Here is a 17,314-nt window from a genome sequence, read left to right as displayed (position 1 = left end):
CACTCAGGGCTTGTAAAACATAAGCTGTCACCATTTTTTGTAGCAATTTTTTAGGCATCAACACTGGCCTTGGCAAAAAAAAAATTTTTTTTTTGTCTTTTGTGTTTTTCTTCTTCTTTCAGAGAAGTGCATACATTTACAAAAATACACACCAGCAGCAGGTAATCGCTAAGGGCTATTAACTTTGTACCTAGCCAACACACTGCCAAAGAAATGAGAACAGGTATTATGTAGTAACCAAACAATATTATATTCTGTTTAACAAAAACCAGCTCTATCCTTCAAATGAAGAAGAGTACATACCTTTGTTTCAAAATATAGAAACATACGACGAAAATAATGTCTATACATAAGACTAACTTTTGCAGTTTGTTATATTCACAATTCTACATCTTCAGGAGTCTGAAGGGATTGGATTTTCTACTCAAGGGTCTCTCTCCTTTTTCACTTTAACGTCCCCAGCTAAAATGGTCGCGATCTCGCCCTGCATAAATGCCCAAGGCACATTGGAACCGACTAGGGGGCATTTCTCTCCGCTGGGGCAGTAGACTTCGCCAGTCGCCCCTTGGGCCTTGATGCTCTCTCTGGAACAAGGGAAGCAGAACTTGTGGCTGGGCACAGAGGGGCACTGAACAAAGTGGGTGTCCTCCAAGCGTTCGTGGCAAATGGTGCAGCACAGGGGCCCGCTGTTGGCCATGGGGGAGTCCGGAATGTTTTGGGGGTGCACTTGGTCCATGGCGGGGTGGGCGCTGGGGGGAGGAGGGGCCACTTGCAGGTTCATGTCCCCGTTGCGGGAGGCCAGACGGCGCTGGCCCGGCACCGAGGCCGGCGACACGGGGCTGCTGCTGTTCCTGCGGGTGGACGTGGTGGAGTGCACCGAGCTGCCGTCCTTGGGCGAGTGGGCATTGCCCAGCGTGTCGGCCACCGACATGAGCGCGGCCATGGGGGACTGTCCGTTCTGGGGGGCGGACTCGGGCGGCGTGGTCCGGTTGGAGTGAGGCCCGAGGGGCGGCGGCGGCGGCGGCGGGGGGCCCCCGCCGTGCACCGCCCCGAAGCCCCCGGCCGACATGGTGAGCTTGAGCGCTTCGCTCTGGCTTGCCATCCACTGCTGCCGCTGCTGCTCGTCGCTGAGCTTCAGAGCCCCCTCGGCCGAGTCCGAGGGCTCGGGAGAGGCTTTCCTCTTGCGCATCGCCCCGCCACCGCCGCCGCCGCCGCCGCCGGGTCCCCTAGAGGCGGCGGCCGTGCCCTGCGCCCCGCCGGCCCCGGCCCCCGGCCGCGGGAGACTCACCAGCGCCGTGGGCAGCATGGGGCAGCTGGCGTCCAGGTAGGGCTGCGGCAGCATGTCGGCGCCCACCAGCTCCTTGAAGAAGCGAACGGACTCGGGCAGCAGGTCCCCCAGGAGCCGCCAGTCGCCGGAGCCGTGCTTCTTCTCGTACTCCAGGTACTTGAAGCCCGAGGAGAGGCCGCGGCCGAAGTCCTTCATGCAGTCCTGGTACATCTGCTTGGCCACGCCGGAGGCGCTGGAGAAGACGGTGCCGGAGCCGCTGGGGTACTCGATGAAGAGCTTCAGCTCATAGTCCATGCCCGGCTTGGAAACGGCGTCGAAGGCAAAGACGCGGCCCAGCAGGGCGTGATCCTTCTTGAAGCGCACCTCATAGGGAGTGCAGCCGGCCAGAGTGAGCAGCGTGTCCCGCACGATCTTGGGCTTGCTGGCCCACTCCTCGGCCCGGTTCCGCAAGCTCTCGCTGAGCTCGGCCAGCGCCTCCGCGTTGCGCTGCTTCTCCTTCAGCTCCCGCTCTTGGTCGCTGCTGGACACCGAGCCCGGCCGCTTCCCGCAGGCCTCGGAGGACGAGCCACCGCCTCCCCCGGCGCCGCCGCCGCAGGTGCTCCCTTGGGAGGAGGCGGAGGGAGCCGGGGGACCCCCGCCGCCGCGGCCGCTCAGCCCCCCGTGCGGGGGGGGCAGCGCCACGCCGGAGGCGGCGGGCCCGTTGAGCAAGGTCTGCGGCAGCAGGTTGGGGGGCACGTTCATCTGGGCGCCGGCGGCCCCCGGGGGCAGGCCGGACACCAGCCCTCCGTGCGCCCCGCGGCGGGAGGAGGAAGAGGAGGAGGAGGAGTTGGGGCTCTGCCGGTTCAGCTCCGGCGGCCCGTCCTCAGGCGGCTTGGGGAAGCCGTTGGGCCCCCCCAGCCCGTTGGGCAGGCGGGCGCCGTGGCTGCTGCCCAGGCTGCCCGGCGGCGGCGGGTACTCGAAGCGGCTGCGCTGCTCCGCCGCAGCGGCGCTGAGCCCGTAGCGGTCCAGGCTGGACTGGGTCAGCCCCGCCGAGGCTGCCTTGGAGGAGGCGTCCACATGGTTGAGCTGCTGCTGGGCCGCCGCCGCCGCCGCCGCTTCTTTGGCGGAGAGCGACACTGCCTTGACGCCGACCGGCGGCGGGGGGCCCGGGGAGCGGCCGTCCTGGAAGCAGCCGTGCGCCCGCTTGAGCTGCCGGGCCGTCTCGATCACGAACTCGATGCGGTCGGCGCCCTCGTAGTTGACGCAGCCCCGGCAGACGGGCTCCGTGAAGTCCCAGATCATGGCCCAGGGCATGCGGGGCAGGTCGCACAGGTAGCATGACTGCCTCCGGGACGACGACACCTGCGCGGCGGACATGGTGCTGGTGGCCGGGGAGCTGCTGCCGCCGGGGTAGGGGCTGGCTCAGTCTTCCCCCCCGGGCTGCAGGGGGGGTGGCTCTCCGTACCTGATCTTGTTGCCCCTTTCAACAGGGGGGATCGCCTGCTTTTAGTTCGCTCCTGCTGCCGGAGGGCTTGTTCTATCCGGTCCTGCCGCTGCTGCCCCGGCGGGGTGGGAACCGCTTCTCCTGCTCCTCCAGGGGGCTGGGTGGGGGTCGCCTTCTAGCCGCTTCTGTTTCCCTGCGCTCTCTAGCTCTCCGCTGCTGCTGCTCCTCCTCCGGGAGGAGGCGGAGGTGCACGGAAGAAGATGGGGGGGGGTCACCTTCCACCCGCCGCGGCTGCCTCGCGAGCTCGCACTTCGCTACGTGCTGATCCACCGCCGCGAGCGAAAGAGGGGCACCCGCACGGAGCTGTCCGGTCCCGGCTGCGGCGGCGGCTTCCCCGAGCGCCGGCGGCGCGGTAGCGGCCCGGAGCCAGCGGCGGCAGCAGCGTGGCGAGCGGCGCCGCCTGCTCCTCACTCACATCCTCGCCGCTGCTCACAGTCCGAGCGCAGGGTGCTGCGCGCCGCCGCTTGTTCCTGCGCGCCCCCTCCGCCGCGCCGCGCTCCCCCCTCGCCGCGCCGTGCCGCCCCTCCCCTCCTCCGCGCCGCGCTCCCAGCTCGGCTGCACCCGGGCGGGGCCCCGCGTCACCGCCGAGGCCCGCCCCTCGCTCCCCTCCCCCCGGCCGGCGGCGCGGAGCCCACTTGTTGCGCGGGGCGCGCATGCCCGGCGCCCTGCCCTGCCCGGCGCGGCGGCAGCTGGAGCGCGGCGGGGCGCGGGCGGCCCGCGCTGCCGGCTGCGTTTGGGAGCCCGAACGCCAGATCGCGCCCTCGCCCTCCCGCCGGCCCGCGCGGGGCGGTCGGGCAGCGCATGCACGGCGGCGGGGGGCGGGGCGGCGGGGCTCGGCCGGGCCGGCAGCGTTGAAGTGTCTCGTTTTGAGGGTTTTGGCACCCCGCGGGTCGCCCCGCTTTGCCCCTGGGGCGACTGCGCGGCGTCCAGCCGCCGGGATTCCCGCGCGCTCCGGCTGCTGAGGCAAACGCGGGGATCCCGCCTTAATACCCGATGTCGTGTTTCTCTTTCAGTGATCCCGGTGACAGAATGACACAGTTTCTGTAAGCCGGTGACTGCATCAGAAGCTCTTCCACTTCTGATTTGTGTAAATCAGCCATGTTTCCGAGTGTTTAGGGTTGGACTGGGGAGGATAGTGCCGTGCGTTGCTCAGGGGTGTAGGAGAGGCCAGGCAGGTGAGTAATCGCTGTGATCTCATCTCGCTAATGCAAAGGGACACAGGATTTCCCCGGCGCTGTGAGAACACACGGTTTGGTTTGGTTTGTTTTTGTGTTGTTTTTTTTTCCCCCCTTTAAATAGCTTGCTAACATTTGCATAACATTGCTAACAGGCAAATTACTCAAAACAACTTCGGCTCATGCAAATAAGCTGAGAATTCATTTCCCTGGGAGGAAAATACACCCCCCCCGCCCCGAAGCCTGCCTTTTCCTGCCCGCCATCCCCCAAGCCGCCCGCTCCCCGCCCGCCCCCGGGCCCCGCTGGTGCTCTCCCTGCAGCCGGTGGCTGTTTTTGCAAACGCCGACATCGCTGCCCACGTCCAACGAGTAACAAAGTCCGGCCGCGGGGACGCGGCTCGGCAGGGACCCGGCGGGCTGCGCGGCGGGCGGCAACCGGCAGCGCGTCACAGGCGCCCGCCCGGGCGGACGGTGCCCGCGGAGGCGGCGCGCAGCGGGAGGGCTCGCCCGCCCGGCGAATGCGGAGTCTCTCCCAGCTGGGCTGTGTCGGGTGGGTTTCTCTCTCCCAGTACCTCTTCCTGACTCCTTTGTTGCTAGCCACGCCGAAACCCGGCCATTACAGGTTTCCCTCGGCGCTTCAAAGGGACTTGGGGTTTCTGTGGCGCGGTGCCACGGCTGCCTCACGCACACACACGCACGCCCGGCAGCGAAGTAGCACCGAGCAGGAAAGATACCTTGTATTCGGTTAATAACGTTTCAAAACTCACACGACAGAAAGTTGTTGCTTTAAATAATTCGTTTCAGATCGCCAATGCGTCTCATTTCCATTTTTAGTTGTCTAAAACGTTTTATATATGCCTGGTTATGGCAAACGAATTCGATAAGTATGTGAGCAGAATTATTTTACCAGGAAGGCTTAATGAAATGCATACGCTGAAGTTACAGCAATGGCAGGACCAGATAAAATACAGTAAGAAAATCAATTCCGACAAAGTGACTCTTTTGTCAGGGGACGCTTGCAGAAGCAGCGAGTAGAGATAGAAAAGTCTTTGAATTATGAGTCTCCTATATGCAAATTGGCTGAAGAAGATGCGCCAAAGGAGAGTGGATTTCACACTTCGAAATTTCACACCTAAACTGTGGACATTATAGAGGCTTCACAGAAGCAAGCTTCCAGTAAGGCAGATGAAAGCTGGTCAAAGTAAAAGTCTTTGCTTCCAGCCACAGTGATTTAGTGATGGCTGCAGGATTTCTCCATTAATATGACTTTACTTGACTAAACAAGCATGTGTTCGCTCTGATTCATACTGGAAGGTCAACTCCTTTGCTGTCCTTTTACTGCCGCGTGTTGATCTTCATATGAGAAGCAGAACTGGGCTGTGGGAAAAGGTCAGCCCCTGCTTAAAAAACACAGGTTGAGAGAGCTGAGGCTTTCCCCTCCATCCCGAGTGTTTGGGAATGCAGAACTGCAGCGTATCCCGACTGCATTTCACTCCCCGGGTTACACAAACCCAACACATGACAAGGCACTCTGTGTGCTTGAACCGCCCCTCACCCTGGCTCCTCGCTCCGCAGAATCCTCCTGCAAGAAAGCCCTTTTTTGGTAACACTCACCTCCCAGGAACAGACTTCTTGGCTCACAAGAGCAGTCTTTATAGTGGGTGTAAATAATAATCACCTTAGATACAATCTAGCCTCAGAAAACCATTTACAGGTGCTGTCAACTCCCTTTATAGTTTGTGAATAGAAAAAGAGAAGAGATTAGCATCTGTGACCCGACCAAACTGCCTTTACTTTTACTTGCAGGATACACAGTCGCGGAAATATGTTTGTTTTTCCGTAATGATTAAACTTTGATTTAAACTTCGGTCATGGGCACGTACTGTACCATTACGCAAGCGGCACTTAAGGATGAAGTGTCAGCACAGCAACAATATGGCCAGCAGCAGCAGTGATCTCTGCAAAGCTTAACTGATGAAGAGAACTGCAATGTAAATGCAAATAAATGCCACGCCGTGGCACCTTCACAGGGAACGAGTTGTCAGTATCAATCTAATCTGGTAGGGGAAAATAGATTGAACAGTGGCAACGTAACAAAGCTCCAATCTATGGCAGCGCTGTCCCTGCAAGGGTGGCAGCGCGCTTTCCTGCGCACCTTCGGCCTCTCCTCCCCTTTGCCATGCGAATGGCAGGGCAGGGGCCATCCAGATCGGTCTTGCTGGATTTATACTAAACATGTCTGGTGTTTATTTAGCTCTGAAATAATCCAGGAATTAAAATTATGTTTGGAGGAGGAAAAGAGGGAGCCCAAACAATGAAGCCATTCAGGTGCCTGATCTGGCTAACAAAAAGAAAGAAGCGAGCACACAAAAAGCAGCGTTAAGAGCCCCCCAGACAGGAGCTGCTTTAATAAGATGGAGGGGAGCGCTAGGAGGGACAGAGCCGCGGCCGCGAACAATTGCTACCTAGCTACTGCTGCTTGCGCAGGAACGCGAGTCAGCACTTTGGATGTAGCATTAGGGATTCTGCGGAGATTGCCCAAAGTTTATGACCTGCCAGTAGTCCCAAGGGGCAGGGAATATAATTTTCAGTATCGGAAGTGAAATCCGCTAACTCCTTGCCTTTGAGTGCTAGGAGAAATACTGCCATCCAATAACACCTTTCCCTTTATTCCTATTGCCCTCTTTATTTGGAAGTACACACGCACGCACACTCACATACACATCTGTGTAACATTACAACAGCAGGTGAAGCTTTGATTAAATGAAGGAATCAAAAGGATCATACGAGAGAGGTGTGCGGGAGCTGGCCAAGCCCCTTTCTTAGAGCCACCAGCAGGTACGGCAGGCGGAGGGTGCAATGCACCGCGGAGGGAGAAGCGACAAAACCCAGGTGCCTGGCTGCGCCCCAAGTCTGCCAGGCTCCGCTCCTTGCCCTTCCCGTGCGTGAGCTCCCAAAACACGGGATTACTGTCGTTCGGGCCGCAACAGGACCGCTGGTTGATTATCGATCAGCAGTCCAGTGCTAATTATGCAGGACAGCCCCAAAGTTTGCAAGCAGTGATAATTAGGAGCCCATGATCTCCGCAGCTTGGGAATGAATGGTCTGGTCTGGCTTTAAATGCGCACAGCCTGGGAATACGTTTAACTCTTTCTTGCTCGCTTTACGAAGTTGTGGCGCTGATCAGTGCAGCAGCCACAGCAGCTGGTTCTTCTGCAGGCGCTCACCTACAGAAATGGCGCTTTCCTCAGTGGTCAAAACAGCAGCTACAGCTGGGGAAAAAAAAACCCAACAAACCGAGAACCAGAAGGGAAGGGCACTCCCGAGAGTGTGATTTACATGGATTTACCTCAGTATAGCAAATAAAATCCGTCACAATCGAATTACTGGCTTCAAAACAATGCAGAGATGAGCAGTGAACAGAGCACTCGGTGGTAAAGGGAGTGTGTTTAGCAAATCAAAACACAAACACTTCAGGAAGGAGTTGCGTAATTTTGTCAAATTAAAAGTTAAACAACATTGTCTACTAGGAGCTGCCAGGAAGTGTCAAAACACCTAGTTACAAAGAATAGGAGTGTAATTACGTGTTTCTGTTTATCGTTTCAGTTCTCATCTCGTTATAATTCTGGTTTTTGCTACCATTCTTCAGGTAGCGAGTCTTGCTGACATACAGAGCCTATCGCTTTCCCACCAAGGAACTCTCCCCTCCCTCCTCCCTTTTTTCCTTTCTCTCCTCGGTCTGCAATGCAGACACATTTCTTAACGGACGCTGCCTGGTCGCGTCCTCCGGTTTTACTGGTCCCATTTCCACACTGCTGCTGGAGCGCGGAGCCCAGGGCACGGCAGTGGGAGGCTGCCCTGCCCGCAGCCCGGCGGCCCCCGCCGCCGCCCCCCGCGTCCAGCCGAGCCAGCTCTGCAGCCCGCGACCCCCCGGCCTCTCGCTTCTGCCCCGGGAAGCAGTCAGAGCTCCTCTCCGAGACCCGCCCCAAATCGATTTTCCTCCAGCTGTCTTTATGGTTTTAAAACCCGCCTGTGAGCCCAGATTTCCGCACGTTAACCTTTGCCAAGCCTTACAGAGCAAAATAAGACACCTCTAATTAATTCTGCTCGCTCCGCAAGGGACTAGTGACTGGGTAGCGTGCTTTATGCTGGGATGGGCAGAGGCTGGGTCCTCCGCTGCTGTTATTTTTACTTTATCCCTGGACTGTTTTCATCTTACATCCTGTAGACGTAGTAAACAATCAACAATAATGAATCAACTGAATCGGTACATTTTTTAAGGCTATTCCCACTGAGAGCCACTTGCACTTTCATGACAGTTAAGAATCTGCCAAACATTAGCTTAGTTACCAGCAAGACAGGCTCCCCCCTCCCATCACCCCATACACAGATTGTTTATCAAAACGTGCTGCCAAGAAAAATATCCCTGCTTTTGGCCTCCACCAGTGATTAATAACACTTGAGAACTGAACAAAACTTTACTGTGTTTTCCAAAAAAAAAAAAAAAATGAGGGAGGTGGGAAGGAGGGGGGGGCGCTGTTCAGAAAGAAAGAAAGAAAAAAGGAAAGGAAGGAAGGGAAAGGAAAAGAAACTGCACTATCTTAAGTTATTTCATATGGCATAACCTCCTTTTCCTCTGTAACTAGGCCATCTGAAGAGGCCTAAACCACATTCTCTCCAAGACCATGCTATAAATGCTGATTAACATTGTTATTGAAAAAAGGGTGATACGGACACAGGATAAGGGTGAGAATAGAAGTGGGGGGAGGCAATTTCTTTTATTAGCACATAGCAAGATGAGCTGTGGGGGGAAACCGAGAGGAAAAAAAAAAAGATCATTTACTTTCTTTTCAAAGACTGTTGGTAAAATTCCTAAGGGAGACTAAGTGCCAAAATTAACTGTCTTGGTGTATTACTTTTAGACACTACTGCCTGGGTGAATTAAGTCAAGTCTTCAAGCAGCAGCCAAAGATAGCTGCAAGCTGAAAAAGAGGCACTACATTTCCTTGTTCCGTGGTGAAACTCACAAATTTGTGGAGATTGTCTTTGCTCCAGGGTTTTTTTTCATCTCTCTCTCTCTCTCTTTCGCCTTCTGGGTTACTTTTACTATTTTATATTTGGCATTATAAATGTGTTTTGTAATGGGAAGGCAAGGTAAGAAACAAGCAATTGTTAAGAAAAAACAGAAAAGTGAAAAAATGCAAGTGTGTCCGTGTATACTGTATCTATTTATACATATACATGTGAGAGTATACATACGTATGTTAGTCATATAAGGTATTTCTCATTACTCTGTACTCCAAGAGACATTATTTAGTAAAAGATAATAAACAGCTCTTGAACAGTGGGATATAGACTAGTGAAAACAGTTTACTGAAATTAATGATGCTGGATTGAACCAAACCTTCCCTTTGGAATTAGTGCCAGACATAGTTTTCCTGAACCCTGTCCAACTGCCTGAGCGACAGACAATTTTCATTCTATTTGTGCTAAAGGCTTATGACTAGTGCTGGAAAATGAAGCCCTTGCCCTTGATCTCAGTGCAGATTAAAAAAAAAAAAAAAAAAAAGAAAAAAGCAGAGCTGTGCCAATTTGTTTCCTCTGCCAATAGAAGCCCTTGTGCTTTGGGTAATGCAAACCAATAAAAAGTTCACATGAAAACTCTCCATTGAAAGGAAACCCACCAAGAGTCATGTATCTCTGCTACATTCATCAGCCTGTTTCCGAGATTCTCACAATGTCAGCAAAATGCGGAGGGTAAGGGCAGAAAATATTTACCAGCCAGCAATACTGTCTTCTTTTTCTATTCCACGTCTCACTGCTATGCATTTGATGATGATTGCTAAAAAATACTCCAGTGTAAATAACCACACTCTCCCTCCTGCTAACACCGATCTCCCCATGCTCAGGTACTGCATGTCGATTTGGGGCTGTGCAGCCCCTGTTGTCAGAGCGGAGTCTATTTCTGAGGGATGAAATCCACATTTGACATACACACCCCCCGTTATAAACAGTGGCTATACTGTACTGCTGTCAGCCAGCTAATCTCTGATTGCTTTTTCCTAGATTATTAATAAAATTAGAATCCCAAGCAGAAGGCGTTTGCTTTCATTGTACAGTCTGCACTTGTGACATGGTACATGTGGAAAATTTTGAGTGCACTGCAGTGAATGGTCTGGGGGTTAGTTTTTAGCTTCCGCTAAGTACCTGGCAGGCTGCCACGGCTGAAGGATTCTGGGAACTGAAAGGCTCCCAAGTACAAACTGCCAGCATTAAGCAGTCCTGACAGCTCTGCTCCTTCCACACTTGGCAGCAGTTCAAAGTGCTCTTTCATTTGAAAGGCTGGAAGGCTGCCATGTGCAATGCAGATTTGCTGTGCCTGCTCTCATAAGGAACTGATAAATGCCGTTGCTGTTGCCATGGGGACAGGAGGCTATCAGAATGGCCTTGTGATCTGCAGCCTCTCAGCTCTGCAGGGTTTTTTTTCCCTGAGATGGTGAAATAAATGTTCTAGAGAAGGTTAACTCTTGAAGGACAGGAAGCGCTGGTTTGAAAGGACAGGGTGAGTCTCTGTGCGTGGCTCCTTCAAAGTGCTGGGAACAAGATTAACACGTACCTGCCAACGGTCCCTATTTGGGAAGGACTGGCCCCAGGGATTTTTTTTAAGGCTGGGAGGGAGGAAGGGAGGGAGGGAGGGAGGAGGAGGAAAGACCTCCTTCTTCCCACTCAGCCCCTTCAGATTCCTCTCCCAGTTCAGGATCTCCCAGCATAATTAAAAGGCTGCCTCCTTTTTTCCCCTCACTATCCCCACATAAGGTTTTCAGATGCTGGTGGAAAAGAAATAATTTATCACTCGATCTCGTAACATGTCCGATGCCTTTAGCTCTCATTAACATCACTGGACAGCTAGCAGGATTAGACCCTTTATGTGGACTCCATGTGTGGTTAACGTGAGTAAACAGAACGAAAAGTGTGACATAAAACTGCATGTTTAAGAGACATCTTAGTGACGATGCAAGTCCTGAGAGTGAATCTCGGCTTGTCCTGGTTCCCAAGATTAAAATAAACACACCCTTGAGCTATGCACAGTTTGAGTGTGTATATAAATGAGTGTGCACATCTACTTCGGAAAAAGTGTAGAGAAAAACAAAGGCGGCAAATATTTTAGCCAGAATTTATACCCTTTTTCCTATGTCTTCTTTCTGTACATGTTATTTCTTTCCACCTCTGCTACAGCAATAAATTTGGGTTCCCTAAAGACACTTTGCTGCAGTTCAGTAAACTGAATTCTGTTTAACCAAGGCGAAGTCTGAGCATGACATCATAGCAGGGAACAATGGAGTGCATCACTCCTCTCCCTGACCACGCAGCAAACTTCAGGGCAGCGTTTAAAAAGATCAATATGGGCATGTATCTGTGTTTACAGAGCACATATAAAATGCAATAAGCATTCAGACAGTGGCATAAAACAGGAAAGATAAAGCATTGGGGAAATTTTTGTTTACGTACTGGAGTGTTGGCAGTTTGAGGGCTTTGTTCAGAACTGGTAAAAAAATCAACCACCCCTGACACGAACAAATGCCCCCCTTCCTCTCTAAACATGGATCTCTGCCTTTCAGAATTGTACACTTGTATCTTTCCAGTATATCTGAATGGTATTATATGAAATGGCACGTTAAAACTGAACAAACAGAATTTCAACCCAAATTCAACAGACAACCTGGTTCACCGCTTGATGGTTAACCTGTAGCTTTTTAAAATAACCACCGTGACTCCTACTTATTTTAGTTTCACTTCAGTTTGACTTATTTTTTATTGCGTTCATTGTTTAAAAGCTTTTTGGTTGTGAATGTGTTAAGCAAAGGTTTGAATGAAGAAAGTGGTCATCTGAAAAACATACAAGGGAGAATGTTTTAGAAATAACACAGAAATACATGCTATAGGCGTGTGTACACAAACACACACACGCACTCTTTACCTTTTCTGAATTCTTTTGGTTTGTTTTCAAACAAATTAAGGCATCTGTGATTCTGAGTTTTGTATCTGACATAAAATCCTGCTGGTTAAAACAATCTGCATATGCAAATCTAGATAAAAGCTATTTGTATACATTCGCAAAGCAATTTCAAAATTGCAAACAAGGCTGCATTTCACAAACCTTTGCACCACACCGAGCTAGGCCAAAGGAAATATTTCTTCCTGACTGCTTGGGATTTTTTTTAAAAATAAATAAATGTGAAGTTAAGTGTAATTCTACTGTAATTTCTTTACCTGATTCTCTCTGGGTTCTTGCCTACGGTTGTCATGGTAATTTGATAATTCTGGCTTGCTCTCTACACATTCTGTTTCTCTCACTGGATTTCCTGATTATTCAGAAAACTCTTTTAAAAAACCCTCATGTCTCTCCCCCTCTGCCCCCGTTCTAGGCTCAATCCTGCTTTTTTCATTCCTCTAGCACAGAGGAATGTGTATTATTTTGCTTCAAATCTACTAAGGTTAAACTGTTTGCTCCACTTACCTGAAATAGAGATAATGAGATAAGCATACATACTAGAGCACTTCTTATATTATCTTGCATAGTCTATGACAGGGGCTAGAAAGGAAATGTGGAAAGATAACTGCATATAGATTCCTTGTAAAGTACGTGGATCTTAATCCTATAGATATTATTTAGGGTTTAACTGCTGCATTTCTGACAGCAGAAACATGTATTTAACTGTTGCCTTTTCAAACGTGACAGACGCATTTGTACCCAGAGTGAGCGAGTTAGAATATATTCTCTCTATATGGCAGAGTAGAAGCATATTTTTATTCAGGGGTTCAGGTGACAATTTATGCCGGAAGAAACAAACTGATTATGCTTTGAATGCACCAGTAAAACCTAAAGAAAAAAGCACACTTCTAAGTAATATGTAGCTCGGGTGTGTAATTACAAAAGGTCTATGTCATTGATGTGTGCACCTATTAAAATCAGTGTTAGATTATGTATACAATATATATACATATTATAGATGTATACAAAATATATACGTATGAAGGTACATATAAACTTGCTTTTTGGGGGTCAGTGTTTCTCCCCCAGACATTACATGACTTCTGTGATAAAAACACAGAGCTACCGTATGTACCTATGGTTACTTTAAATAATTTGCTTGAATATTATATCTCGTATTATTTCCTTTGTCTAGTTCTTGTACATTTAGCCTCCGCTCTTCAGGAAAGAGTGTGTATTTTACTGTGCTGGTCAATGCCTCATACAACTACACGCTGACATCATTAACATCTCAAAGAATTTTCAAGGCACATAATTCATCACCATTAAGAGTCATAACTGAAACTATAGCCCAATCTATTACAATTTAGACCAAATAATTTCCACTATCTTTCCAATATATCAATGGAATCTGCAATCCCACTGGATTAAAAGTATCTGTATCAATTGAAAGTACCGGTATCGATGGAATCTACACATTCTGCTGCCTGGCCGCTATTGCTTTCTTCTTCTTTCTCTTTCTTGTACTGGAAAGCACAGTTGGGATTTCTTACTAAGTCCTTTTGATGGCATCATGCTGTGGAATCTGCTAAACTCCGTGAGCATTCCAGCTGTGACAGGCCCTCTGCCCCACCCTATTGCCATAATCTAGGACATCTGTGACATCATGTGACAGTCTGTGACATCACCCTGTGAACCATGAGACCAGAAAATGTTGCCATTCCTTAGTCACCATGAATTTAAAAAGTGTCACAGGTAGTATTTTGTATATGACTGCAATGTTCACACTTGATTTTAACTGTGAAAATGCTGCTAAAATAACCCCTTGTACACAGAATAAAGGACATATAAATCTGTTTGGAAGCTTTTCAACTGTACAAATCTTATTTTCTTCTAACTTTGATTTTCAAATTTCCATTTTCAGTAAAATAAAAATGACAAATTTTATCCAATTCCTAGGTAGTGTAATAAATCGGCAATGAACACATTTTCTCTTATGTGCTAAAAACCTCATATCTCTCACTGCTACTCACAGAAGAAAAAGTTTCAGTAAATCATGAGTAGGACATATGATGTTAAAATGTTCTTAAATTCACTTTAAGCTCCTATTTATTAATGTATTTCTACAATGTAGATGCTGCAGAAGCTCAACAGACGGTACGCTTCATACCTAGCAGAAAAATGATGGCCTCTCTCTTCTGAAAAGAAGACTGAGCAGGGGAATGCTCTATTTTACATTCTGCTAGTATCTAATTATTTTTACAAAATATATCCAGTAGCATTTATTACTTGAGTGATCATAAATATTTACAAAGAAATTATAGTCATGAAAGAAACCTACATGCTGATGCTTTTTGCTTTTCTAAGAATGTTGTTTACATATCTGCTAATTGCTAAAATTCACTAATCTGTAGTGATCTTACTTTTATTAGTGTAAATTAGCAAAGTCTTGCTGCACAAATTACCATGACTTTGCCATGCAAATATAATAGGCGCAGCTATTTCTTTTAAGAGTCAGTGTGCTCTAGTCCATTTTTTTATTACTGTTATCTTTAGTTCTGTGAAGCCTTGGAACATTTCCCAGTCTGGATCTATAGAAAGTTTCCCGGGAAAATGTATAAAGACCCTGTGTTCAGCTTTAGTCTGTGCTGGCAGTGCCTGTGTGCTTTTGGTGAGCTAGGTCTTTGAAGACCTGGCCCATGCATGGAGTCCAGTCAGGCTGAAAAATTCAGCAGTTGAGACATTTTACAGTCCAAAATCTCTTTTAAACAAAGGTGTGGTTTAGCAGGACTGGCTGCTTCTGACCTCTTTCAGCCTCTTATTATTGCAGCTGCTATGATGTAAGTCTGAGTATGGTAGAGCTAAAGTAGCGAGGCTCAAGGAGAAATGCTGAGAACAGCTGTTTTACTGTAAACATTAACAAGGGTTTGACTTCATTTGCAAGCTGGGAGCATTCACTGTTTCTGCACAAATAATACTTCGGGAATTTGATCTAGATGTTCACAGCACAAAGAAAAAAAAATCCCTTCTATATGTTACTGCAGCTTTGAATGAAGCGAATTCTCTGCAGAGAGATGCAGCCCATTAAAATCAACAGGGAATTTTTCACATTAATACAGAGCTTCACACAGACGATACAGACGTACACACAGGAAAAGAAGAAGCAATATTTATCTGCCTTAGCTATTTCTAAAGCTCCTATCATGTTGGTATCTAAGTGCCAATTAAATACCAAAAATACTCAGTTGCAGCAGACACTGATGTCTGCTGATTATTGCAGAGCTACAAACAGAATCCAATCCAAGAGGGCAGAGAGGGATTTGAATGCTTTCCCCTTAGCTCAGTGCTGCAATTCATGGATGTTAGGAAACAAATTTCAGACCTCATTTCCTTCATTACATTCTCGAGGTTGCTTTATTCTGAAGCAAATGAAAAATCTCAGACAAAGTGACCTTTTCAGCGAGCAGGGACATTCACTGACATCACATATATCTGCATACGCACACGCAGACATGCGGGCCAGATCCTCCAGACACTGAAAGCTGGGTTTTGCCACATTATCAATGCAATGGAGTCTGTGAGGCAGCTCAGCCAGCTACTTGCGCATCAGCTAGTGCAGGTACGGCAAAGCCTCAGCTGGTTTGCAGTCACTGCAGGGACTGCAATGGCTCTTTCTTTCCCGAGTCCTTGTGAAAGACATACAGATTAGAAATGGCTAAACCAAGCCTATTTCTCATGGATCCCCAGTTACCAGACTAGTTTCCTGGGTCCAGTGGTATCCAGTGCAAAATACAGTAGCTCTGCTGGTGATACAGTTTACACTAGGGACTATGCTGGCAGGGACACAATCCCAGGATGATGCAAGGATGGCTTAAAGCTGCATTTTCACCACCCTTTTCAAAGGCCTGCCAAGAACTGCTTGGCCAAAGCTTGGAGTCTGGGCAACAGTCCCTACTTGCAGACTCCTAGAAACTCCCCATATTAAATATAAAACTATATAAATCCTGACTATCTTCCCCGTTTGTTATTATTATGGTTCACAGCTAAGTAGCATAAACTGTGGTCGGTCCTTTGATAAAAGACCAAGGCAAACTTGGGGTCCAGAAAGGCTAGTTAAAATTCATCACTTCCAATGAAAATCTTAAAGTTGTGCCTATGTTGTTGGATGTGGAACCCTTTGAATAAGAAATACAATCAACCAATTGGACATCTGACCTTTTTAATGTTCCCAGGACATTTCCCACAAATCTGGAAGTATCAGATTTAGTATCTGTCTAAAATTCAAAGCTAGTTAACTATATTCCATTCTTAAACTCTCTGGGTTTATGCAGGATAAGGGGAGGGGTTTGGTCTCTGTCGTGTTTTATGGTGTTAATCTCTGTGCAGTTGAACAGCTACTGTCTCTTCCTCCAGAGTGGCCGTCTTTCTTCAGATCAGGATTTGTTTCTATGGTTTGGGATGAAATAACATAAAACTCTGCCTACTTGGTACAGCTGTAAATAGTGGTTCTCCTGCATTCCTGTATATAGTGGAAAATAAAAATATTCTGAGTGCCATTTATTCCTGACCCCAGGCATGTTCAAATCTCCAATTAAAGTTTCACCATCCATGTGCAATAATTGAGGCTTTGAAATGCACCTGGAAACATATCTCTCTCTCTCTTTCCGTCCTTCCCTCTGTCAGGATTTCAGAGCTCTGGAATCATATCTGTTGTGAGTTGCCTTTCCCCTAGTCATACTTTTTACTGAACAAATGTTCAAAAAACTACCCAGTTGTTTGCCTAGATCTTGTAACCAAAACAAGGCCCCATCCTATCCTCTTCCACTGCCCATGCCTATAATTTCTTCTCAAGCTGAACGCTGAATGGGGCTAAAGCCAGCATACTATTTCGTTTGGAACCAGGTCCTATCCAGGAAAATGATACAAATGAACCTGGGAAATAAGCTGCAGCTTGAGAAAGTAATAAAGCATGTTACAGTGCTCATATGTAACTGGAGATGGAGGAGCTGTTTCCAGAACAGGGACTGGAAAGGACATACTGGCAGCTGTGTGATTTCTGAACCGCTGAAGTAAAATTCTTTCCTCTCTGTCTTGGCAAGTCCAGAGACCAGATGAGATGCTGTGGGCTGGCCAAAAGAGAGACTGCTCTGGCACTACAGAAACCTCTTCTATAGCCGATTCTTCCTGTGGTAGTGGCTTTTCTCACCACCTTGAAAATGGTCCCTGAAACACCAGCCCCAGCTGCCGTTTCTACAACTGGATGAAACATCTGTCACCACCATTAGAACCATTCAAGCAAAGAGTGGGATAAGGCACCTCACAGCCCTGTGCCAGCAAAGACCCTGTTCTAGGCTGGCAGCACACATTCAGGCAGC

At 48.9% G+C, this 17,314-nt stretch overlaps 1 protein-coding gene across 1 annotated transcript; it reads right to left on the bottom strand.

Annotated features, from left to right (window-relative positions):
• Positions 1-418: 418 nt before the first annotated feature.
• Positions 419-2,644, bottom strand: IRF2BPL (interferon regulatory factor 2 binding protein like). The gene has a single exon (XM_086463311.1). The coding sequence runs from the start codon at positions 2,642-2,644 to the stop codon at positions 425-427; it is 2,220 nt and encodes a 739-aa protein (XP_086319437.1). The 3' UTR covers positions 419-424.
• Between the last annotated feature and the right edge of the window lie 14,670 nt (positions 2,645-17,314).

The sequence above is a fragment of the Leptosomus discolor genome, chromosome 3 (genome assembly GCF_034619465.1).
Source record: "Leptosomus discolor isolate bLepDis1 chromosome 3, bLepDis1.hap2, whole genome shotgun sequence".
Classification (NCBI taxonomy): domain Eukaryota; kingdom Metazoa; phylum Chordata; class Aves; order Leptosomiformes; family Leptosomidae; genus Leptosomus; species Leptosomus discolor.
The sequence above is the reverse complement of the archived record's forward strand: the minus strand, read 5'-3'. Positions and strand labels throughout refer to the sequence as shown.